General features: G+C 41.5%; 1 protein-coding gene across 2 annotated transcripts in view; it reads right to left on the bottom strand.

Annotated features, from left to right (window-relative positions):
- BRCA2 (BRCA2 DNA repair associated) overlaps positions 1–27,214 on the bottom strand; it is a 480,797-nt gene that overhangs the window by 141,069 nt on the left and 312,514 nt on the right. For both annotated transcript variants that reach the window (XM_078657152.1, XM_078657154.1), the window contains exons 19-21: positions 25,826–26,183; positions 17,273–17,428; positions 11,662–11,806 (exon numbers count right to left, since the gene is read on the bottom strand). In XM_078657152.1, the coding sequence (XP_078513278.1) occupies positions 11,662–11,806; positions 17,273–17,428; positions 25,826–26,183 (659 nt within the window). The remainder of the gene's footprint in view (positions 1–11,661; positions 11,807–17,272; positions 17,429–25,825; positions 26,184–27,214) is intronic.

Raw genomic sequence — 27,214 nt, 5'->3', positions numbered from 1 at the left:
CCCACCAAAGGCCCAGGATCTAGTCTGGATATGGGTGTCATATCCAGAATGTCACAGACTCACTGTGACAGTGGAAAATATTGAAGATAAAGGGGATCCTTTACATGGGGATCAGGTTGATGGAAAACCACAAGGATGTCAGGAGTTAGGCTGTTGTCTGGAGGTGATCCACAGCAGACTTTGGAGAGCCTGCCTTGAGCAACCAGTTATCAAGGTACAACAACACGTATTTCTGACCTTCAAAGATAAGCAGCGACCTCCACAATCACTTTTGAGAACACCTGACAGGCTTAGGAAGGACCAAAGGGCAGCATAGCAAATAAGGAGTGCTCCAACCCGACCATGAACAGCAGATAATGGCTGTGGGAATGCCGGATGGGAATATAAAAATATGCATCCTTCAAGTTCAGGGACACCATTCAGCCTCTACGTGCCACAGTAGAAAGATTCTTAGACAGGGTGAGCATTTTAAAGTTAAAGGCATTCAGAGGGAAGAGGTTTTGTACAAGCCTGAGCATCTGTCCTCCTTCAGTACAAGGAAGTAGCGTGAAGTAGCATTAATTAAACCTCCTGGAATAGGACACCCGATCAATGGCACCCTTGGCAAGCAGAAGGTTGACCTCTTGCAGCAATAGTTAGATATAGTCCCCTTAAGTATTGTTCCAAAGTAGGTAAAAAACGGCGCAAGAAGGAAATGAAAGGCAGGGTGGAACCCCTTTGAATGTTCTGCTAGTCTCATCTGTCTGCCATGATGGATCTCGAGCTGGGGATGAAATGCTGTATCCTGTCTTCTATTGGCTGAGTGCTGACCTGATAGGGCAAATGAAAGCAGCTTAGCCGTAGCATCCCAGAAAGACAGCTGTCCCTGCTAGTGTGAACAGCCTCAGCTGCTGCTCCGACCTCTGTCCCGAAAGGATTGAGAAGCTGTTGCTGTTGCTGCACAGGCTGAGAGGGGCTGACAAGGTCACTTAGCCAGCCCCCTGGCTTAGGTCCTAAATCTTCCATACTTTTAGTGGAACTGCTTAGTAGGAAACAATAGCCACAATGATTGACTTGTCAAAAAATTTGATCAGATTGAGCCAGCATAAGTCACCTGGAGGTCTATGACATGGCTTAGATCAAGGGATCAGGACAATATCAGTACGAACCTTGGTAAATAGCAATAGTGGCTCAGAGGAGTTGGACCTTGTTGAAGGACCTCAGTTAATAAATTGGCCTTAGCTTCAACAGTAGACAACTGCAAATCTAGCACTACTGCTGCCCTTTGCACTGCTACTGCAAAAAAAGGCACTTTCTTCAGTTGTTGGTCCAGGAGCAAGTCTAGCACAGTGTCTGGAGATGTATCCAGCATTCTGTAAATGCAGGTATAACCAGCATCAGTATAGTGAGGGGGTATTCTCCGGATAAAGTGTGTCTCCCGGGGATATTCTAAAGGTGAGGAATCTGTGGTAGTAAGTATCGATTAGAAATACCCCATTATCCCAAATCGAGCATGCTGATTATATTCACAAAATAAAACTATGAATTTCAGTCTCACCCCGTGATTACTTGGCCACCTAAGCATGGGTCTGGCGATTGTTTCCATAGCTGTAAATTTCAAAACTTTGCATACCTTTATCACCTACACATAAATATGTCACATGCAGCACACGCGCTTTCCTGTGGCATTTTCCTTTTGTGTGGATCAGCAACTGGTTCTCTGAAGGGGAGTGAATTCTCACTATGCTCTGATATACAAGGATATCTTTCGATTGCTGGTTGTTTTCATCCTTCATCTGCATATTCAATTAGCTGGAGTAACTTGCAACTCAGTGCTTTATCTTTATTACATGCTTCTCTACTCCCCAACTCTTTACTGTAACTGACTGATAACTTCTGTGTCATTTGTTAGGGAAAAGTAACTGACTACACTGTGTGCAATTGTTGAAATTAGTTCCCCATGGAATTGCCAGGCTTTAATGCAGAGTAGGAATACACAAATTTTCCAGTAGGATTTGGATTTTATCATTAGGAATTAGCAGCAGGTATGCTGCTGCAGGCTCACTGCACAGAGATACTAAGCAACTAGTTCACTGTGTAGGATTTAGGGTAGTACGGCTTGATTTGCTCTCTGGAAACATGCATCTAGTAGTCAGGGCCAGCTCCTCCAGCAAAGTGAAGTCCATCTACTCTAGATGATTGTCTATATACCAAACCTACAGCATGTAACACTTTATTTAAACACGAGTCACCAGCCTCACAATCTGAAAGAAAACCTACCATTCGGGCAGCTCTTGTGTATTTGTAGGAACTGTACATAAAAGCTGACTATTTTAAAGGAGCAAACATTCTGGAAAACTAAATTATAGCAAGAGGTTACCCTAATCATTTGTTAAAGAAGCCTCTAAAAAGAGTATAATGCTATGATTGGGATATGATTGGGATTGCTTTCTCAAAACAAATGAACAAACGCACAATCTTGACCTTGCAAGCATCACTACTTTTGGAAGTGAATCTTACAGAGTGAATAAAATAATCCTAAAGAACTGGCACCTGCTACAATCTGAGACCTTCCAAAATAACAAACAAATGTTTTCATTTAAAAGGGGTCGAAAGATTACAGACCGATTAGCTAAGGCCTATAATGAACCCATCAAATCTACTATTACCAGCATGTTGGGGTCCACAGCCATTGACAGGCCATTATAAATGTGGCCATTGCCTTACATGTAACTATACTTCCAACATTAAATTCTGTACAATCAATAGACGTAAATGGGAACTTAGGCACCTCTCTAACTGTGTTATTAAGAATGCTATTTACTGCATATTCTGAATGCCCCTGTGGATACCTATATCACTGGCAAGACAACTCAGGAAATCTGTTGCAGGATTTTATAGCGACAATCAAGGGTTTGCTCCAATGTGGAGAACGCACCATTAATTGAACACTATAACACCTTCAAACACTCCCACAGTGAGATGAAATACTGGGTTTTAAAAATGTGAAATGCTCTGTCAGAAAACATAACCTGGATGAGCTGATCACTACCAGCGAAAACAAATGCATCTGGCGAGCTAATACATACACCAACGGACTTCATTCTACTTAGCAACTTTTAACTAATGCATTTTCTCCCTGTTGCAAACATACTTTTTCAGCTTAATTATCATTCTATATTCAGGTATTTACTAGTGTTTATTGTTACTTTGAGTAGCTAGTTGGTATGGTACACACGTTTTGGTTTACTTTTTGTTAGTTTTGTTTTCCATAATTAGTTAGATGTGTTTCTTTTGATATTCCTTCATTGCTGATTACTTTCTACCAATCCAACATGGTGCCTATTCTTAACTTGACTGTGGTTGCCCATTTATACACAAGATTATCTTTTCCGCTTAATTTAATTTTAAGCTCGTGGCTCTAAAATCATGTTTTATTATTTGAATATAAGGGGTCCGTCTTAAACTCGCTCCTCTACCATTGTGCACTAATCTATAATAAGTTGCAATCACTATTCATTGTCGCTGTACTTAAAAATTCACGTTTTCCATTATTCTTTTAATCTATGTAATCTGTTTGGAACTAATTTACGGTGTACATTTATTCTCGCATCATTGGCAATGGTTATAAAATGGGTCTTTAACCACATGAGCGCTAGCGAAATTCCGCTCCTGTGCTCATGTTTTAAAAAACCCATTATTCATGACGAGCTGGGCTCGTCATGAGCGTGCGAGGAGGCTACCTCATGACGAGCCCAGCTCGTCATGAGCGTCGAAGGGGTTAAAGCTTTTTTCGAGACAGATGCACATTTTCCTGGGAATTCAAATAAACTCCCTAGGTCTAGGGTATGTAGGTTGTTTTTCAAATAGTTTAACCATTGAATATCCTCTGTATTTTCTAGGGATAAGCAATCCAGTATTATTTGTTGGGTAAGGGACGACACCTGCACTACTTCAACTTCTCCAGTGTCGGTCATTGGTAAACATTAGGGAGGTAAATAAAGGCCCCTCTGATTTGCTGCACCACAGGGAGTCCTTTCATTATTTATTTTAACATCAGGCTGCCAAGGAGAAGCCTGAATTGCCACACAAGGGCTCCTATTGACCTTGGTTTGATCCATTTCTGTAGAAGCACTAGGCCCAGCCACACAAGTGGCGTAGTTTTTTTTTGGCACAAGTTTGGCAATGCTGGGTGGTAGGAATATTGTAGATTTACTAAGGATTCTGGAAGTTTCCATCACAGAAATGTAAGGAAAATGTGTGATTTCAGGCACATTTTGGGGTTTGCATGGTGTTGTGGGTAAAAAAAAACCTCATGGGATCCACACAAGGCACACCACACTGGACTCCCCAGGTGTCTAGTTTTAAATAATGGACAGGGTTGCTAGGTTTCCCTAGGCGCTGGCTGAGCTAGAGCACAAAATACACATCTACCCACTTGCAAAAAACCATCCTGAATTCTCCAAGGAGTAAAGTTTTTAAAAATAAACAGGTTTTCTAGGTGCTGGCTGAGCTAGGGATATAAACCCACAGGTACCCACTTTGCAAAAAACGGATCCGTTTTGAGTGGAAAAATTGGATGTATTTTTGTTGTTACAGGCCACAGGCACTAGACCTACCCATACAAGTGAAGTAGCATTTTTATCAAGACATGTGGGAGCAGAGAATAGTAGAATTTTTGTTTTTGCCAATTAGATTTCGTTGCATATCTGCCTTCCAAATGTAAACCAGTGTGTAAGAAAGAAGACATTTTGAAAAATACCCTTTAAATCATATGTTCATATGGGTACCCACAATTTCATAAATGTACAAATAACCACTGCTCCTAAACTATAAACGCTTGTGCCCATTTCAGAAATACATATTTGTGACTCTACATATTTCACCATATGAATCCGTCTATACGAAGTACACAATGAAAAATCATACTATGGTGCAGCTCAGTTTCCTTGGATTCTTGGCGAACCTACAAACCCTATTTATCCTCACAACCAAAAAGGGACTGACAAATATAATGGTTTATTGGTTTTGTAAATCGGCCATTGTGACAAAATGTCACAGATGAAAACATTGCCACAAATGGCTTTTTTTTCCTACACATTTTCAATACTTCTTTATTTCAACAGTTGGTTTCTTGGGAAAACCTTGAGGGATATACCCATATGACCCCTTGCTGAATTTTGCCTACATTATAGAAATATAAAGCTCTCCTGGATCACCCATGGGTTTCACACTGGTTTTAACCACAAACTGGAAGTAGGTTGAAAGAATACAAAATAGGAAAAATGGGCTACATCTTTGATAAATGCCAAAACTGTGATAAAAATGTGTTTTTTTTAAATTCAGGTCAGCAAGTTACTGAAACCTGGGAAGATGGTGACTTAAGCACAGCAAAACCATTCGTTGATGCCATTTTCATGACAAATAAAAAACACACATTTATCCAGAGCATCTTTTTCCTCTATTTCACCAAAAACTTAACATTTTGTTATTTTCTCGGTCCTCTCCAGGGGAATCCACAAATCCCTTTACAATCCCCAGGATGTTAAAAAAAAGGATGCAAATTTGGCGTGGATACCTTATGTGAAGAAAAGGTTATGGGGGCCTACGCATGAACTACCGGCAACACACAAAAATGGGGTAAGCACCGGAGGGAGGCAGCAGTTAAGACTCATAATAATTACAAGCAACATAGCCATCTGTAGGCTGCATGTATGGCACGCGTTTGTCAGATACATTTATGTGCTCCTAGACTATGCTCAATAGATAATAACTTTGTGATCAACCACAGGGAGGAGGCAGTGAACCGAACTATGAATCCATGTTCGTTCATGTCTTAAACCTAGAAGTAAATTATCAACCTCTCCTTTGATGCAGGTGCAGACCGTGCATGTAAAAGCGGTGGAATTCGACATACGTTGACGAGGGAATCTTCAGCCGCGCCTGCTTTGTTTGGATGAACTGTTTTGGATGCACGATATATAAGGTCCCCCATAGTACAAGAAGGGAAAACTTAAAACCAAATCACTATTGCATAGGAGGGAGAGAACTACCATCTACATTTACCAGCTGGGATGAGTGGTATTTTTAGTTGCTTATGGATCTGGCTTTTCTTTCTTTTAGAGACTTGCATTATTTCACCTGAACATAAACGCACAGGTTATTAGCTGAAATGAAATACAGTTGGTCTAACAGCTAGGGCGGTCGACCTCGAATCTGGGAAACTGGGATCGCATCTCAGCAATGACGCGTAACATTTTGTGATTCTGGGCAAATCACTTAATTTCCCCATGCCTAGCAAAAATGAATGTGTCCTCATGTAATGCAACTGGTGCTATGTAAAGCTTTCTGATACCCGACTCGGGTCAAGTTCACACTATATAAAACTCTGTAAAATAGAAATAAAATAAAATTCTACAGTATATAGATGATCGATTTGTGTGTAGGATGCATCAGAAAAGATCACTAACAGCAAAAATACACATAAATCTCTGCCCAGTGGTAGAGGTATATTTAACATCATTGTACATTTACACATGTGGCCCATCAGATCAAAAATGAAGCGCAGTCTACATTTGGTACTATATTCGCATGCAGGGGTACTGCGACCTAGAAAGCAGACTGTGATTACAGGCAGGGAGAGGAAATTCAGACCACAATTACTGCTCCCACAAACTCCTGAATTATGACTTAAGTGCAGCGTACACATGCCCTATGATATGGATGTCAATTAGGGCGACTAGGTACTACCCCTGGCTAACCCCTTTAGTACCTTGGTCACAGACAATAAGTGAAATACTTGACTATTAGAAGTTCGCGTTTTAGAAAAAATATTTTTGCATTGCTAGACATAATCTATCAGGAGAAATGAAAGTTTTTTGTAGAAAGCCGCTGCCTGCAAGGTTCAGCTAAAAAAGGGCCCACATGGCCCTGCACCCAGCCCAATGAAGACCTAAACCATGGTGCACAGCCTCCGACTGTGCTCAGCAGGATAGTTGAGCGCAGAGACCTGCAACCAACACCAGTAAGAACATACACTCAATCACCTTCCCATGTGGAGCTTGGATTGAGTGAACCGGACCCCGTGTGGATGCATGGTCCGTTCTTACTGTATACAAAACCTGTTAAATTTGCATCCCTTCCATTCAAACTGAGCAGCAGGAAGAAAGGTTAACTTGTTATTCACAGCAGATTCGATACAGCAATAATTTCTTGTTTCAATTTTTAAATGCGGTGCCTAGAGATAATACATTTACATTGAAGTTTTCTTTTACTGGTACTCAGCTACAAACTCTGGGTCCTATGCAATGACGTCATCGAGGCCATACTCTTCAGCTGTGCATGGTTGCCTTCGGACACAGGGTCCGATCTATGGCCAGGCCCAGCACCTAGTGCTGTAGAGTCTGCTGCTACTGCCCTTGTCATTTCAGAAGCCTCTGGGTGCAGGGCCTTACCTGCCACCAGATCCTGCTGCCAACCCACGTCCAGGAAAGGAAGATCATATTCGGATTAGATTAGTTTCTTGACATATTTGGGGTGAATCGGAAAATGGCCCCCTTTTTTTAGCGAAACGTAGCTATTTACGCTGTTTGCCAAAATATGCCAAATGCTGTCAAAGTGATTAGAGAATAAAAATGCCTTTCAGAATTAAACTGGATATTAATAATAACAGTCACTACTGCTGACTGCACAATATACGAGTGTGTACAATTGCAATACGAGTTATGGCATACTAGCGACAGTACGTTTATGACATGCATGCCTGCTCTTCCGTATCTTTACTGGTATATGTAGTAGGCAGTCTGTGACTTTTTAGGAAGGCCATATCTGGTACAGTGGGACTATGTACACACGTTTGAGGAGCTGGATACCCCGTGGTCCTTTCGAAACAAATACTCGAGCCAGCGAAATACAATTTATACACTGTACATTTTTCTCATCATGAACACTATGACCCAGGATACGTACCCCAAGTGGAAGCAAGCAAGAGTCAGTCTCCTGCTATTGGTACATAGGAATGCTTCTAGAACCAATGTCTGGCTCTCTTCACTGACACAGGCAATACAAATATTAAATATATATATTAAGTGACAAAGGTGGAAATGTTTTTTCAGAAAGGTTAATTACCAAGGAAATGTTAGTGATTTGACTTGCTGTACAATTACCAAATTGGACCGATCAGGAAGAAATAGCAGTGAATTAATTCTACAGGTTACCAGCACACCAGGTCACGGATTGCCCCAGTCAGATTACCAAACCTTAAAGGGCAATAACTGTCCATGCTATGCCTGTCCATGCTATGCCAGTGAAGACACCCCTATGTTGAAGCTACGGACGTCAAATCTCACAACAAACTGTTATATGCAGCACCCTGCTAATCAGTAGAAACAACCTTTACAACGAAGATTTTAGCACGTTGTGCCTTTACCACACGGTTTTACCACGTATATGCCTTTACAATGCATGCCTTTAACACAGTTAAGGTAAGCTGAGGGGTTGTGGGGGGTCGACTCCATAAATCCATTTTGTGATATAAATGTATATATAAATATATATATATATATATATATATATATATATATATATATATATATATATATATATATATATATGTAAAGAAATCCTGACCGCTATCAACGCGGACACAGCAGGAGCAGACCACTTCTCCAATGAAGCTACTTCAAAAAGGAATTTCAATAAATCGCCATCACACCATTAGTCGTGTTGCAGTGAAGGTTTATTAGCAGCATTGACAGAGCAAGTGCTCTCCAAGACGCGTTTCGCTCCGCAGGCGGAGCTTGATCACATGACGCGTCAGGAGTAGGTGTTACGTTTAAAGTGATTAAAAGCCCTAACAGCCTTAAAAAACAGATGAAAGGCAAATGTGAATATGAAGGCACAGTAGCTAACATAAAATGACTGACAGGTTATACAATTCATATGCCTAGTATAAGTATCGCGATAATTTGAGCATAGTGCTCATATTCAAATCTAGTTTAAAGGAACAAAGATGAATATAAATAAGGTGGTCATGAGTAACAAGACAAAATACATATACATTATTATAGCAAAAGCAACACTATGCAACAATTGAGTTAAGAATAAAGTGCAAGTGCAAAAATTTCATTCTCGAACTAATTACATAGAGCTATATAGATAAAATATCTCCCGACTTAAACTCTATGCTGAAGTAAATTGCAGATGTAAAGTGCATATAGACTAGGTGCATATAGTGCGTTTGGAATTACAATCTAAATAAAGTAAAATGACAAAGTACTCCTTATACCCATCTTTTCAAAAGTTCCTGGTTTTGCAATGAAGTGATCATCACAGTCTGCTCCTGGCCTAATGTAACAAAGTGCTAGTGCCTAAAAAGTGAAAATCACTCTCTTAAAATAAGAGTGCAATGATGGCGGCTGCGCCCCCTGTAAAGCAACCTATTGGTTCTATACATCTTATGTAAATTGATCTCAATATTCAAGAAAAAAATCATACCTATTTACAACAACCATTTAACAGATAAGAAGTCTTTACCACAAACCTAAATTAAAATGAATACAGTTTACACAATAATATTTTATTTACACGAAGTTGTGTAATTCATCAAATACATTTAATCCGTTAGGGGCCCGTGAATCTAACAGATGAATGAAATATGTCTCTTTTTGCCTGAGAAGTTTTTCACGATCACCTCCCCGTCCGGGTTTGGGACCGAGCCTAACAGTGTGTATTGTAAATCTGCAAGTTTATTATCGTGGATGGCTTTAAAGTGGTGAGCCACTGGATAATTGCTATCTGAATTGACTATGGCTCGCACATGTTGCAGAATACGCTGGTTTGCTGGCAACTTCGTGCTACCAATATACGATAGATTACAAGTGCAGGTTAGTTTATATATGACAAATTCACGGCGACAAGTTAGATGTTCATTAATTGCAATGAGTTTGTCACTAAATGCCGATTTGTAATGTGTTCCATTTTTAGCAAAGGAACAAGCACGGCACGAAATGCACTTGTAGAAACCTGTTTTGGCCAACCAGTTGGGTTTAGGAGTTAACTCAGGCTGAGACTTGTCTAATGCATCCTTCATTGAAGGAGCCCTCCTGAAGGTGATAGCAGGTAATTGTGGCAGAATTGGGCCTAAGATGACATCGGTTAAAACAATAGGCCATTCGGAGTTAATGATCCGTCTAATCTTACGTTCTTGTGTGCAGTAGTTAGTAATAAGACGTACAAAACAAGTAGAATTAGATTCGGATGTGGTCATACTGCTGGGAGTCAGAAGTTCATCTCTCGAGCGTAATAACGCTTTCGAGAGCGCATCGTTTAAAAGTTTTAACTTATATCCCCGCTTCAAAAACCTCTGCACTGATTCTGCTAAGCCCTGTTTGGAGGTATCATTATCACTGCAAATTCTCCTAATGCGAATAAATTCGCCATAGGGAATGCTGTTAATGGTGTGGGACGGATGGGCACTACGAGCGTGGAGAATTGAATTTCCCGCCGTTGATTTCCTATGTAGCTTAGTGTGTAGCTCGCCCTGTTCAATGTAAATTTGTACATCTAGAAACTCAGCCGAGTTTGAAGTGATCGTGGCTGTGAATTTTAGGTTGCGAGTGTTGATGTTAATATCATTAACAAACAACTGGGCCTGATCCTGCGAGCCTTTCCAGATGACGAATATGTCATCTATAAAGCGCCAGTAGTGGGCTAGATGTGGGAGCCACTAGCGATGTGTTTTATGTAGCACGTTCTCCTATATATAAACAATGCGTAGTAATGGCATGCTTTGCAAAAGCATATGCGTTCTAAAAATAGTGGGGTAAAAAAGGCGTTATGCGGATGCGAAGTATATCCCTGCATTCCGTCATGCAACCCAAGAAAATATAGGATGAAACTCGTCATTATGTTGATTGTCTTGTTACAACAAAAGGTGGCTGCTCTTTTCATTATATACACTGTTCATCGTAGGTTCCAAAATATATGTAGTCATTGTGAATCTATTACAAAGCCACAGCGCTCCAATTTAACTTTAATTTATAGGCAACATTTTTCGTTAATTATGTACTCAGGAATGCCTCGACAACCCCTACACTGTCCAGAGAGTTCTCTCAGAGACCACTGTACAGCATGTACAGTGCACATTTGCACGCTATGTAAGTTCTGAGTTTTCCAAAGACTCAGAAGAGGAGATCAACTGAACAAATTGATCAACAAGGCAAGTCATTATATGGCATCTCCAGAGATGCATCAAGTGTAGAGAAAGCAATAAACAGATGAGGAGCATTTTTTTTCACATGTCACTGTTACCTATAGCTGTAGGGGGAGAATGAAGGAAAGTGGGGTTTGAAGAGGGTAGAACAGTAAAATAAACCCAGACCCGGATTAACAAGGTGAGAATGAGAGAAAGGAATAGGGTGACACTAATCATATGAAGATACACAGGGGAGCTAACAAGCACATAGAAGAACAAATGATATTCAAAGGGGGAATGAATGCATAGATACATTGCACATTTGATCACATACTACATGCAGCCTGGAACTGCAGGACACTCTCAACTGCAGGTAAGAGACTAAAACAATGGACCTAGAGGAGTTAGTGGGTTTTGGGTGTTTGTCAACCTACGATAGCTTAAACCTAACATAGCTTAAACGTCATGTACCGTTCATGCAGTGTTACCTTCACTCTGTTCGAACTCTGCTTGAATCTTTCCAAATAATGCTTCCAAGTTCTTTTGTTGCTTGGCAGAATGCTTTTCAGCTTCTCTTTCTTCGGCTCGATCGTTACGAAATACATACATTCCATTTGGCATCTTTTCCATCCACTGAATTATGAAGAAATAAACAGGATTGTTCAGTTAAGTATGCCTTGTAGTCTATTAAAATAGTTAAACTAAAGGCGCTAGACACTGAATTATGTTTAGTATCTTCTACTACCATCCTGCATGAAGGGACACTTACTACTAACATGTAATCGGCAGTACAGTTCAAAAGGTTGAGTGAAGAGCTTAGCCTGAACAACATTTCTTTTCATGCAAAGAAGTCAAGAAGCAACTAGTGGTATTAAAAGAGAACCTGCAAGCTATAAAAAAGATTCATAAGACAAAGCCAACAGCCAAGATTTGTAAACCGTCAGGTTTGCAAGCAGATGTAGGTAAACGACAAGACAACCTAATAACTGTAAAAATATTAGTACTCCTAATCCTAACAATTCTTCGCACTACAACCTCTTGGGATCTTTTTGACAGGAAATTGAAAGGAAAAGTAACTTAGTTATATTCCTATTTCTCCATTATTAAGGACCTCATGTATAAAGTTCTTTTGCGAGTCACAAAATCACAGCGTTTGAGACCCAAATTAGCTTTTCTTCATGTACAGAAGACTTTTTATGAATGGTAAAGTTCTTTCAAAATTCGTAAAAGGGATTCTGCAGTCCTTTCCAACTTGCCAATAGGAGGGTGGGTAAGGATTATCCACCTCCTATTTCTGATTCGGCAGGGGCGGCACCTACATTAGGGTGGAGGAGCGTGACCCCACTGCTTTCTTGGAGTGCGAGAAGCAGAAAAATAAAATGGTATTTTGAGTACCATTTTATTTTTCTGCTTCTCGCACTGTGAGAAAGCAGAAGGGTATGCCTAGTTGGGGGTGGGCGGGTCGGGGAGGAGTGGCTTGCCCAATGCTGTGGGCCCTGACTGTTTGGTCGGCCCTCTGGGGCCGACCAAAGCAGTCATGCGCACTCCGATTTTTCTCTATGTAGGCTAAATGCGGCCTACATAGAGAAACTGGCCTCCCCGTAGGCGCCCCGCAGGGCGCCGTCTCCACCAATCACAACGCAGCCTTTGCAGCACTGTGATTGGCTTAGGGGAGGGGAGGATAGCGGCCGGCTTCCTGTTCAGCAGAAGAGCAGGAAAATGGGACCCAGCCAAGAATCGCAAGATCGCGGGACCCGGGAGGGTACGTTTTTAACATTCTTTAAATGTGACCCCTCCACCCGCGAGACATGCCGGCTGTGACTGCGATTTGGAAAGGAATATGTCAATGATTTACTGTGGCAAATGCAGTTCCAAACCCCTGAAGAGTTACAGACCCAAGTTGGGGTGGTGAATGTTCCGTTAATGAGATGAGGGCCCCTGAATACCCATTAATGCTTTGTGAATAGTTGCTCTGACTTAAAACAGATCATTTCTTTCTTTTTTTTTAACAAAGCAGTCCGGGTTGCTTTTTAAGAAAAAATAAAGCTGTCTGTTTTATAATTTTGGAAAGCAATCACAGGGCTGCTGGCTTGTCTTGCTTAGAAGGTGATAGAGAAGAGATTTTATCTAACGATTTTAATGATAAAAGAAATTATTATAACTAATTTTACCAAAGGACGGCCAGTTTTAAGTTCCACATTACTGAAAATGACCTACAAATATAATTCAGATATTGTATCATAAAAGCATGGCGATGAAAAGATAGTTTGAGACATATTATGGGTTTAATTAATATAGATGTGATTATGAAAATGTATTCATTCATTTAAATGCTTGAGAAGATGTAGGAGAAAAATCTCACGTTTTTGATCATCTTACTAATGGATTTGATTTTCATGTAATGAATTAAATTAATAACGCTAAAGAAAATAAATGTGAAATAGAGTGATTTCCATGAGAAAAGTATAGAATTAATATTTTATGTTATAACCTGGGCACTGAAAATGACAAAAGTAGGTGATACACGAGTATGCTTAAACGTACCTTCGTGAAACTTCAACATATGTTTAATATATGTAATTATTGAATTAACACTCAAACGACAAAGATTAATATGCATTATCTTACACGTGTAGCGTTGACACTTACCAAAAATGTTATGAGTGCGCTATACTTACATGAATTTATTATGATCAGATTGAAAGGTTTTGAAATTATATGTTAAGTCTCCCTATTAATGTGCGACTCACAATTTAACCTGACCATTGTCTTATTTTAGCCATATTTCATTTAGGCCTCATTTTAGTCTAGCTTGGGGAGGACTAGTGATTACACTGAACTTTTTAGGTCTTCAATGGGGTTGAAGAGTGTGACTTTTTTTTTAGGTGTTTCAGTGTTTCATGCTTAAGTGACTGTCCAGTGTGATTCCTAGTGATTTGACAGAGTTGGATATGGTTAGATTGCAGTTTAGAGCGATGAGGTTATCCAGCCAGGTATCTACAGGAAAGGATTTATATTTTGGTTGGATGAGAAGAAGTTCAGTTTTGATGGTGTTGAGCTTCAGATGGTTGTTGGTCAACCAGGATTGATTAGTGGAGAGCGTGCTATTTAAGTGCTGGATGTCTTTGGTTGATGAGATTCTCATATAAAGTTGAGTGTCATCTGCATAGAGATGGTAGGCAATTTTGGCTTCTTTCAGAATCATTGCGAGGGGTTCTTTGTAAAGGCTAAATAGAGCAGGATTGCACCTTGCGGCACTCCTTGTGTGAAGGGTGCTGCTTTTGGGGTAGAGTTTGTTATTTGATTAGTTGAAAGCGTTGGTTCAGGAAAGAGGCGAAACACTGAAGGACTGTTCCTTTGATGCCTGCACACTGCGATAGGGTGTTTAGGAGGATGTCATGGTTGACGGTATCAAAGGCAGCTAAGAAGTCCAGGAGGATTAGGAGGCAGGTTGGCCATAATCGGGAGAACTGTGCAGGTGGTCTGTGATGTTCAGTATTGCCATCTCTGTGCTGCAGCCTCTCTTTAAACCAGATTGGAAGGTGTCATGAAGTTTGGATTTTTCGATGTTTTTGGCATGGAGAGGGAGATTAGTAATGGGTCTGTGGTTGTTACGGTCGTTTTGGTCTTGATGAGGGGGTGACTTGTCTGAGTTTGAGGGGGGTTGGTATGGAGCCGCTTGATAGGGAGGAGTTAATGATTATGGGAAATTATGTGCCCATGGTTTTTGACAAGCGCTACTGGGAAGGGGTCAGATTTCTTCTTCAGGGATATGGTTGAATTCGGACCAAGTTGCACCATTTGTCGATTGCAAGGGGTGGAGATTGGTCTGAGTCCTACTGAGAGAGTAGCAAAGAATACACTTTAACTGAGTAGGTAGCCCAAATGGTAGAGAGAAACTGGTGGTTGCTGGAAATGTTACTGAATAGGATGCCCATAGCACGAATCCCTTTGAGAGGTGGTACAGAAAAGAAAGATCTGCTGAAGGAGTAGCCCAAAAACAACTTCCAACTGAAGACGTTGCCAAAGTTTGAGGTCTACTGGTGCAGTAGCCTGGCCCTTCCTACTGAAAAATAGCCCAAAAGGGTGAAATTAGATGATAGAAGACCTTGTTACAGGTCAGCAGTGTGTTGCTTCCAGCACCCTGCCTACAACGTTTTTCAAGCCACAGCGAGGGTCGAAGGTCAAAAGTCAGGCTGTCCCGGAGCATCTGAATGTGCTTTGGAGAATTCCAATGTGCTTTTTGCGAATGTAATCTTTGCATGAACACCAGGCCCTACAGTTATAAACATTGCATAGGTGTGTCTTTAGGTATACTCTAGTAGTTCCTGTGCCAGAAAATCCTTTTTTATACTAACAGTAATTAAAGACTTTCTGGGGAATCTGAAAAAAGTTTATCTCCCAGTGAAAAGGCCTCACCATCCTTTCGCCAGCATTAGACTAAGGACCTTATTATGACTTTGACAGTCCTCCTGCTGGCCGTCACGCCAGTGTCCCGAGATAGGACCGCCAAAGCTGTGCCTACACCACCTGCTGTAATCTGTGGTTGCCGGTCGCAAGGTGGTGCTGCAACTGCAGCAGTCTGTAAGAATCATTGGAGAGTCTTACATGCAGACCGTTACAGTGACAGAGCTGTTTGCAAGTTGCTGCATGGTGCGGCATGCACCATGTGGTCCTTGCTGCACCGTGCAGGAACTGGGGTGCATAAATACAGGGGGCACAACATGTGCCCCTCTGATTGCACCCCCAGGCCCTGGAGCAGCCTGGGGCCCTGTTAGGGTGCCCTTTGTTGCTTCTTCACCACCTTTTTTATGGCGGTCACACCGCCATGTAAAGGTTGGCGTTAAGGCAACTCAAAATATGCTTGGCGATGCCGGCTATGGAACCTCCAGCATATTTTTCTCAGGGAACGACGGCCGGCCCAGCAGGATCCTTGATCCTGGTGATGCCCGCGGTCTGGTGGTGGTCCAAACACCACAGTTGTAATAAGGCCCTTAATCCTTTCAAAAAGGAAGAGGCTCTGTATTTATTTACATTTATGCATATCTCAAATTTTGAAGACGTGTAGTAAGAAGGCTGTAATTTTATAGGCATTTTTATTAGCTGAAATCGTGAAAGAGCTTCATGTCTTCAGTTTACATAAAGTATGCTCTATATTTCACAACAGTAAGGCTTAATTGAGAACTTTTTCCAGTTAGGGTTATTTTGGATTTCCTGATAGCCTAAGTATTTGCTTTACCTCTGGAATTTCCTAGCCATAATAGCCAGCAGAAAAATGTTAACACATACTAGATGTGGAAATTGCCCTAAGTAATTAGCGTAACAAACCTAGACACGAGGAAATCCAAACAAATTGTTATTAACTAATGACCCTTTTGTAGATGTGTAGCTACAGGTAGGAATGAATGAATGCGCTTTCTTTTATTTGTACTATTGTATGGATGATTTTGATTATCTGGGTTGTGTGAACCCAGGTTTTCAATGTAGTGCTATACAAAAAACTAATAATGCACGTAGACCCTTAAAGCTCAAATTAAAACTTTTACAAAGTAAAGTCAATTAGCCAGTGAACTTCGAAGTAAAGGTTACATTGGGATTCCTTTGCATCAGGGAACTAGCACATGGCAGAGTTGTGCTTCTTGAGGGTATAACAACTGACAGCATGATGAAGTCCAGCTCTGCATCGAGGAGTCTATAGACCAGTCTTATGTCACAGTGTTTCTTGGTTTTCAAGGGACAGTTTCAAAAACGTGCTTAGTATTCATTGTGAGAGAATTACTTTTCATACAGCTCAGTACCTTTGACAGCTCAGTTCCTTTGACAATTGAGAACCCTTATAAGTGTAGTTCTAGCAAATCCAAAACTATGTATTTATATGAAAAACTGTTCATGATTGTTCTACATATAGGAGGAGTGGCTCTAACCTAAAATCATTTTAACCAGATTAATTGTATATTTTCATGTTTCATTATCTCAGCAGTCCAAATCTGGGTAAAAGAATCAATTAAAATGATAACCAAATACAGCCACTTTTATTAATGTGGATTATTACATTGTGACAGTCATGTATGTGCATGTGAGCAAACACTCTTGCCATACCTGCAAAGGGTACACTCTTTCGATGATTACATCAATGCATCCGACCAAGCCTCCGTCGCTGAAAAGTGACGACAATGAGAGCGGGAAAGGCCTTGGATCTTGATAAAATCCTAGTACAGCATCCCAACGAGCAAGCCGAGTACTGTTAGCTGAAATCTGGAGAATGCAAGAGAGAGACTGGTTATTCTAGCTACTTATTCTTCTGTTCCAGCACAATACTACATTCAAGGGCATGCTCCTCTACAGTGTCAGACAGGCTGTACCGGGCACCGGGCGTTTCCCAGGAGGGCGGAAGGACGGGGGGCGGGGGTGGGGGATTGCTTTTGTTACTGGGGGCCGGTTTTGCAACAAAAGCAGCAGCGATGCCTGACACTAGCATCCAGCACTTCTCAGTAGCAGTGACCCTCCCAACCCACAGGGTGCAACATTACCAGTTGGGCTACAGAAAACAACACATATAGACAAAGGAGCAGCTTAAAACGTTCAACCTGCCCCCACAGAATAGGTAGGGGAAGAGCAGGTGCTAGGGCCAAAAGCCTGTGGTCCATTTGTCATGGAGATCTTTACTTGTAGAAAGACTGAGAAGGGAGGTTATATTTTCCAGATTCAATTATCTGGGAACCCCCAGTGGCCTGGAACAAATAACCAACCAAATAATATCAGTTTCAATGCAATGGGAAAAAGAAAGGCCTTTGTTTAGAGGGAGAGCCAGACTGAGTAGATGTACACATGAACCAAAGCTGTAGAAATAAATCTAAACCCAGTAAACTACAGGACCAAAAAGTTGGTGAAAGAACAACTAAAGTTTTACCAAAGCAACTAAATGGTAAAGGTAAATTAGGCAATTTCTACTCTACAGCCAGAAGGATATCACTGAAACAGACAAAGTCTTGAGGGAACCCACTAAAACAGATATCAAACCCGGATGTGTATACAGGGTTGACGTTAGGGGATGTTGGAATTCTATTTCAGAAGGAAAATTAATTATTTCCAAAGAATTTAAGAAGCACACAAGCAATAAACAGAAGGTGATGTAGTCCTATCAATTATGGTCATTATTCATTTGACAATTCTTGCCTGAACTTTCAGTTTCGTTAGAAATTCTGGGGTTGACGCTATACAAAGCTCTGCCTTTCTGCACCTCACTCCATTATGCAATTTCTCCAAAAATCAAGTCCCCCTTTTTGTTTGACTAAATCTTGCGGTTTCTTTGACAGAATGGTTCAGATTCCTTGAGGGGTTGGAAGGCCTTCTTCTGATGAACTACACAACAACAGTATACACATCAATCGTCTCTTGAATTGAATCCAATCCACAACATAGGAGTTTTAAGCATTTAGCACCTAATATGTTATAAGTGATTCACCTAATTGACACATAGTGTCATGTTGCTAGCTACCCCCGTGGACTATTTTGCTACAGTGTTTGAGAAAATGCACTGAAAGGGCTGGACTAGTGGTGTCGTCTTCAAAGGAAAATCAGTGGAATTCCCTATGTAGTTTCACTTATATTACACAGAGATAGTGGGGTTCAGACCGTGGCAGGAAATCATACAAGGTAGGAACTAAGGCTGAATGTTTGTTTTAACTTAACTTAGCATTCATTCACAATACAAAACATGACATGCTGACATTGTAAAACATCAGTCTTCAATTACGTAATTTTGCAAACTAAATGCCAGTGCATTCTTTTTAAGGGTGGGTGGTAAATTCCCTTCTGCTGGCGGAGTTTGCAGAGTTTTGCCCACTCCGCTTGGACCGCGGAGTTCAGTAAAACTCCGCCAACAGCCAGCGGAGCGGAGTTTACTGGTGTGAGTACCCCTCACATAAGGGTTTTAAATTCTTCATGCTGCCTGTTTAATCCCTATACAGCCCTGTGATGAACGCAGAGTCAAGTTGGGAGTTTGGAGTAGCTCACTGGAGGGGCCTGCATGAGAATTCAGCAGCTGGCTGGGGAAAAGGGGGGTGGGGGTGGGAGGGAGGCAGCCTGCCGTCTGCTTGTGGGAAAAGAGAGCTGGAACTAGGGGAGGGACTGAGCCGGTCTTGGAAGTGGCTGGTGCAACTAGTGACCAAGAGGAGAGGGGGGAAGATGGGAACTCTGGCAAAAAGAGGCCGGGTGGATATCGTACAGAGAGGGAGGGTCGAAGGGAGTGGGGCTCACAGGACCATGGAAGATCCGTCTGCAGTTACGCATTGCCGCAGCCCTGGGAAGCATGCGAAACACCTGCCGGGATCTATGGGACTGGACAGGCCGCCCAGCTGGGACGACCAGAGGAGCTGCAGAAAGCAGGTAAGGGCTTCTCGGCGACCGAAGCTCCTCTTGCATACCTCTTGCTGAGCACAGATGTAAACTTGTAAAAATTCTGATAGTGCATTCCCATGCATGTATGGTTCATGAGCGTTATGTTTCTCTGCAGGTAGTTGAGGACAAGTGGGATTTGCATCCCTCTAAGTTTCGAAAGGATTGGCCAAGTGAAAGTGGTAGAAAAGGAATTGTTTCTGAAGAGCTGGTTTCCAAAGTTATCCAATGGAGCCGTTTTGGCGGTTGTCTAAAAATAGTTTTGCAATGGTTCCAGTTGTTCCAGGTGGAAGTGGCTTGTGTCCCTGATGGTTGGGGGTGCCTCCTGTGTGTGCAATGTTTGGGAGAAAATAAATCCACGGGAAGGGTGGTTTTGGGCCAAGTTTGTAAATGGCAAAACGCCTGCATTAGGGCCTAGTGAATGAAGCGATTTTCCACGTTTTTGGGCTGAGATTAGAGGTTGATTCAGGTGGTTCTGAGTGGGTGTGGTTTGATGGCTAGTAGTAGGATGCTCTAATTTTGTTTGTAAGTGATTTGAAGACAAATGATCCAGGGGAAAGGGTGTTTTGGGCCTAGTTTCTGGACGCAACTATGGTGCGACTTGAGGCCTAGTAACGGTGTCAGTATTCCATGTTTCTGGAACTGAATTTGGGGGCATTGCCCCTGGTTGGGAGTGGATTGGAGGGGTTCGGAATCTATGGTGGGAATGTATAAGTTTAGGTGAAAGTGAAATTTTGGGTCATAATAGTAGCTAGATGTGATAAGTCAATGTACTAGGGGTGGCCAAGCAACTCTGCTGAATTTTATGGAACTCTGCGGAATTCTGAGGAGTACAACTCAGCGAGCTCCGCCCAGGCAATGCATAGAAATGGTTCCAACAAATGTGGATGTTACACACTATATCTATCTATCCCTCCTCTCCCCACCAGCTCTGGTCGCATTGATAATGAGGCAAAAAATCAACGGGTACGAGAGTTTAGCATTTTATTTAGATATAAAAACAAATGACGGGTGGAAGTAAAAGAAAAGTCATAGTTGACGCATTTTGGCAAGAGGCCTTCAACTGAGCCTAATCTACAATCACTGTGGCTCATATTTTATAAGGTTCCATGCTCCTCTTAACTTTCCAAGCCCTTCAATAACTAGAACGTTAACCACACCATTTTATTAAAACTCGTCAGCATTGATTTTACAGCGTGAAATGTACAATGGCTTAGGTTAGCTCTAAACATTAAAATGTTTATTTATATTGCTTCACTCAAGATTGTGATACCATGAGTCAATTACAGTATTTGATCTACAAAATTAACATATTTTGTAATCAATCTGTCCATTTTAATTTCTAACATACATTCCTCTGTGTGAGTAAATTAAACAACATTATTATGACCGTGACAATTCATTTGAATTGCAAAATGCAAAATGTCCAGGGTGGCCTAGTATGTCACCTCCAATCCTTAGAATTTCTCTCAGGTTGACAACTACCTACATCCAAATACCTATGCAGCCCACCGTTGTTATTGCACAAATGCCTCTAGAGCTCACCAGTATATCAATAAGTCACTTAATTGCAAATTTATTGCATTCCTCTACTATAGAAAGTGCTTGATACTTCAGCTGAAAATAAGAGTCTAAGAAAAATAAACAAACAGAACTATCACCATTGCACTCCGAATCCTAAAGTGTGATGTGACGTAAAGTGAAAATGCATCAGGTCATTTTTAATCAGTTACATTCCTAATTCATGATATTTACAATTTCCTGTATGGGGAGGGTTGGTCCCTCAAATTATTTTAATTCATCGGTCTCCCATTATCTGAGTCTCCTACACGGTCCATAAGTTGATTTTCTTTTTCTTTTAATGCACTTCAAGTTCTGAAAGTGCAAAGTACTTCTGTAGAAAGTGTGAATGGATTAGATGGTTCCTAATTAGTGGTACTCCTAATATTTAAAATGTGTAAAGTGCCTATAATATGTTGTGGTGCAATACCAAGGCAGTGTTGCCCAGGTTGGAGCTACTAGAATGAGAGTTTGTGAGGTTTGGGGATGTCTTAGTAAATGGGATAAAGTGTGGGGGAGCTGGGCGAAATACAGAGGACTGTCAACAAAAAGGGGAAAAAAAGACTACGAGGGAGGAACAGGGTTGGAGGGATACAGAAAGGTGCTGGGAATGCTAGCCGGCCACATTTGAGGAATGTTCAACCCTCGGACGGACCAGAAGCTGTATAAATGGGAAAGTGGTGAGGAGAGTAACCACACTGACCTGTATATGTGACGAACTGCAATGCATTGATGTACTTAATAAAATAAAACGCTTTTTAAAAAAAAAAAAGCTAGCCAGCGAATGGGCTTGTCAGTTCAAAGAAACCTGGCTAATTAAAAAGTAACCACTTTTCAAATGCTTTTTACTAAACAAAATTAGCAAAAGGTTACCAAAATAGAATTGCCTGACATACAGAAGGATTACATTTTAGTTAAAGGTAAAGATTAGGTGAATCCAGTAGTAGGCAGATACCAGAGTAGCACCTGTTTTGGAAATAATAAAATAAATATGGCTTTGGATACGAGTATAGTACAAAACCAATTATATTAAAAAATATGAATGAAACCTAAGAATGCACCCCAGGTTTTTCACAGAGAATATAAATGATTTGCACCATATTGTTTTTGTGGAAACTTATCTTATTTCATATTGAGTGCAACATTAAAATCTTATAAGTATGCACTAAAGGTTAAAGTTGTGAAGTTGTGTCGCGATCAATCAATCAGGGATTTGTGAAGCACCATTTGTGATGGTCTCAAGGTGCTAGGTCTTGAGGCTCTTTCTGAAGGTGTGCAGAGTGGGGGAACGTCTGATGTTGAGCAGGAGGTCGTTCCAGGTATTTGCCGCGATATAGGAGTAGGCTCTTCCACCCACTCTGTCGCTGCGGATGAGCGGGGTTTCGGTAAGGGCGAGGTCGGCGGAGCGGAGGTTTCTCTTGGATACGTGGAAGGAGACTCTCTCGTTGAGGTATTGGGGTACGGTGTTGTGGAGGTATTTGTAGGTGTGAGTGAGTAGCTTGAAGGTTACGTTCTTCTCGACGGGGAGCCAGTGAAGGTCACGTAGGTGCTGCGTGATGTGATCATGTCATGGGATGACGAGGACGAGTCTGGCAGCGGTGTTTTGGATGGTCTGGAGTTTTCGGAGAAGGATTTTTTTGATTCCAGCGTAGAGAGCTTTCCCTAGTCCAGTCTCCTTGTTATAAGTGCATGGGTGACGGTCTTTCTGGATTCGGAGGGATCCACTTGAAGGTCTTGCGATGGACGTGGAGGAGACGGCGTTGATCTGTCAGGTCATGGTGAGAGAGAAGTAGAGTATGATGCCGAGGTTCTGGGCATGGTCGGTGGATGTGGGGTGGTTACCGAAGGTGGTGGGCCACCAGATGTTGAATCCATCTACATTTGCACACCTTCACAAGCTGAAATAATGAGTCTGATGTTCTGGCTGGAGCACAAGGTCTTTAGGAACCTCTACCTTTCGAAACCTCTAATGACTACTGTGAGCCTTTATCCCAGACGTCGTGACTGGCTAGAGACAATACCTTAGATCCATTTCTTGGTTTGTCAAGAGCTAAACGATCTCCTTTCTTTAAAACATATACTGCTCTTCACACTACATCCCGAATCGGTGGAAATCATCAAACACTCATAATTCATATAAGTGTAGTACAATGAAGGCAAAACCATGGTCCAAACCAAGGGGAAGCCTTTGTGAAATGTGGCAAAAGGGCAAACTATGCCTACCAAATTTGAACTAGAAATTGCAGCTCTTGATTACTTCTGCGATCATGGACCCTTTCTTTTTAACCAGATGAGCTATTCTGGAGGATGCCTTCTAGTTTATTTGCTCAGCTGAAAATCTTTGGATGGGATGATGAGTCCTAGATATAATACCTACTATCCCTCAATCAACTCAATATATTACTAAAATCCTCATCAAGAATCCCCATCATCAGTGCCATTTCCAGCTGAAATCCTTACATGGGAGTCACTGGTTCAGATCTAATGGTTGTAAGTTCTGAGGATGCAATCAAGTGGGAAGGCCTACTCTTTAAGGAGGAATGGCGATTGCAATGGACTTTCTAGAACCCTATACTCCAATGGCCTAAAGTGAGATAAGAAGTACCTTAACTTGATTTGCTCCCTTTAGGTCTAGAACATGGTCAAAGTGTTCAACTGGAATCTTTGTCAAACAGAACTCATCCCATATTTGATCTATGTTCCATGTATTTTTATTTAAACTACTCCTTTATAAGTTGTTTGCAGGTTAGATAATAGCCCAAGGGTGGTTTTTTAGAGCTACCCTTTCAAAGAGGGGCATCACAATTGCAAGAATTGAAGTCCCAGGAACTAGTACTTCCCTGAAGATTAATTATTCCTGATTAATGGTGTCAAGTGCTCAGAACAGCTGATTGGCAAAGTGACAGGCAGGATGGAATTCCTACACTGACGATGCTTCAATGGATGAAGTCTCCACAGGCAAGAATAATGAAAAATTCTCAACATCTGCTTATGGCTAGTACATGACCCCAGCTCACAATTTATCTTATTCAATATCTGAGTGACCCAACAGCTCCTTCAAGGGCACAAACTAGATTACTTGGCATGGATTTAGTCCCTCGTTCTGTTTGCAGTATAAGCCCTGTATTTACTATCTCCATGGTGTTCCAGATAATACAGTGCTGCGGACATAGCCCAAGTCAAAACCCTTCACAGAGGTAGCTCTTGACTGCCTTGCAACCTTGTTGTTTGGGACATAAAAACTAATAAATACATATACAGGTTGATTGTATTTCTATGCAATTTCTCATTTCTTGTTGTGGTCAGATGTACACTTTCCTCATTATTAGATGTGGGATTTGCACTGTGGAGAAAAAATGTTCGTGGGTACTGTAGCATATTCTTAACACAATATTGCCTTTGTTCTCTTTATCGGATGTGCTTCTAAAAGCTTTCACTTTGTAGCCAATGTATCTGAGACGCTTGCTAGAAAATGCACTGTTCAGGATTGATGATTCTAAAACTTTCTTAGCAGGCCCAGCTCCCATTCCCAATCAGAACACATGTAGTGAGAACCAGGTCCACTGGTTCAGCGGATGTTGGGACACGTTTGAACACTTGCCAGGGCTGGTTTAGGTTCTTAGTATCGCTCATGGAGGCAAAGCGAACAAAACATGTTTTTACAGAGTTTAGACCAGGCTTCAGAGTTCACAAAAAAGTTGTTCATGAAATAGCCCTGGTAGGTACTTTGTGAACAACCCTGGTTCACTAAAAAGAGCAGCCAACTGACACTGCAACTACTTCTCATCTGGCTTATGTGTTCAGAAAGGTCTGAAAAGGAGCTTCTAACTCAAAGTAGTCTATTATCATGTACTCCTGAATAAAAAAGCCACAAATTCTGCAGAAGCTTGACAGATTACCAACAAAAAAACAGGATTGCATTGAATGCTAGGTTTCCTGGCACTCAAAACTTCGTCTATTTGGATCAGCCTATGAGAAGATGACAGAAAGATTCCAAATTTTTTCATTCTTAATCCTCTCATCTGACCAATTGGCAGGGGAACAAGGAAACCTGAAAATTGTCAAGATCACTAATGAGAAAAACAAGAAAAGTAAAAAGAATTTGCTAAGTGACTAACCTGTACATTGCAAAAACATCACATTCCCTTGAATAAAGACAATGACCTAGAAAAACTGATTGGTGTGTTCGGGAGCAGAGCCCGGACATTGTGTACACATGCATGGGCTCCAATATTCCTACAGTGACAACAACTTACACTGTGCAAAGATACTTAAGTTAGATACTAGGTTGACCCGGATACAGGTAGGGATAGTCCATTAGTACGAGCAAAAACAGATTGGATGTAGGCATAAATAGAGGGTAAAACATATGGTGTGGAACCACAGGTTATAAAATAAAGGGGTTTGTAGCTAGATTGTAGTTATTTTGTACCCCTACACTTTTAGGTTTTACGGGTGCCATAACCACTACCTCCATCTAAAAAACATATTTCCGAAAGAGTGTTTGAATTGAAAACAGATCTTTTAATTGGGATGATGCCTTCAAGAAGTACACAATGCCTACCACGAATGACTTCACAACTAATGCAACAGGCTTTTGACCGTAGACAGATTTTCACTAAGCAAAGGATGAAATATTCAAACAATTAGTTTACCGTAAAAATACATAAACAATAAAAAATTAACTTCAGTTACCTTTAACATCAGAGATTCAGGAGCTTCTAGTGGGGTACAAGCTTCATCAGAGCCAATAAGTTCTGCCCCATGCACTATGATCTTGGAGCCAACAGCAAGCCTCTTTCTGTTAACAAGTGTAGAAAGAGGTGGATCTAAAAGAGCCTTAATCCCATACCATCCATCTGTAACTTCAATGACTGTCAAGCTTTTATTTCCATCTGACATATTAGGTTTACTGCCATTTGGAGAAAACAGGCTTGTCCCCATGCTAATGACCTGGGAAAAACAAAGGATAAGTGTCTTCGCTGCGGTGTCATCCCTCTCCATTATCTTTTTGACAGCAGACCTTTGGCTTTTATCAACTTCCACATCATACCTGTAAACCAGCAAAAATAGCATAGTTAATGACAAGCATATACAAAAACATACAAATTAAGAGCTACTTCAGACCAATTATTCCCTTATTTACCCTGTCTAAGGTAAGACAAGAGACTTGAGCTCTGAAGAACAAGTTACTTACCTTCGGGAAAGCCTTATCTGGTAGAGACTCTGTCTAGCCGCAGATTACTTACTGTAGAATTATCCCCAGGCGCCAGACTGGATCCGGAATTTTTTCGTGAGCAAGATCCCTATGTGCTGGTAGGTAGCGTCGTCTAGCTCCGTGTGGCATCCTCCGCAGCGGACGTGAGCAGTGCCTATATAGGTGCCACATCAGCGCGCTGACATCCGTTTCTTATCACACCCTTTCCATGCAATGAGCATGGAGCCACGAAGAAACCGGACCATTAGTGTGTACAATGAGGGCCTGAATGGGAAGCAGCCTTGACCCTGGAAAACCCTTCACAGAGCGAGGAGTAATGGGTTGGTCGGTAAGGAATCTGCAACTAGATAGAGTCCCTACCAGATAAAGCATTACCAAAGGTAAGTAACTTTTTCCTCTACTAGAGACTTCTAGCAGCAAGCTCCTTATCTTAGAATAGATACTCAAGTAATACCTCCCCATAGGGGTTGGTCTGCAAAACCATTTGACACTAAAACGACCTGCAGGACCAAATGGGCTAAGTGCCAGTCCCGATGGACCTGACTGTCTCGGCAGTAGTGCTTGGTGAACATGTGCAGAGAAGCCCAAGTTGCTGACTGGCAGACGTCCAGGACCGAAACTCTGCGTGCAAATGCAGCAGTGGCAGCCTTAGCTCCGGTGGAATGAGCATGTGAACCCTCAGGGAGTTGCTTCTTGGCGAGTGCGTTGCAGATTTTAATGCAGAGCACGATCCACCGGGAGATGATCGGTTTTGGCATAGCCTTTCCTTTCTTGGCTCAGACATATCCCACTAAAAATTGGTTGCCCATCGGGAACTCTTTTGTGCAGTCAAGGTAGAACGACTACGCCATTTTTGGGTTCAGTCG

The sequence above is a fragment of the Lissotriton helveticus genome, chromosome 8 (assembly GCF_964261635.1).
Source record: "Lissotriton helveticus chromosome 8, aLisHel1.1, whole genome shotgun sequence".
In the NCBI taxonomy this organism is placed as follows: domain Eukaryota; kingdom Metazoa; phylum Chordata; class Amphibia; order Caudata; family Salamandridae; genus Lissotriton; species Lissotriton helveticus.
Note: the sequence above shows the minus strand (reverse complement) of the source record. Positions and strands in the feature narration are given on the sequence as shown.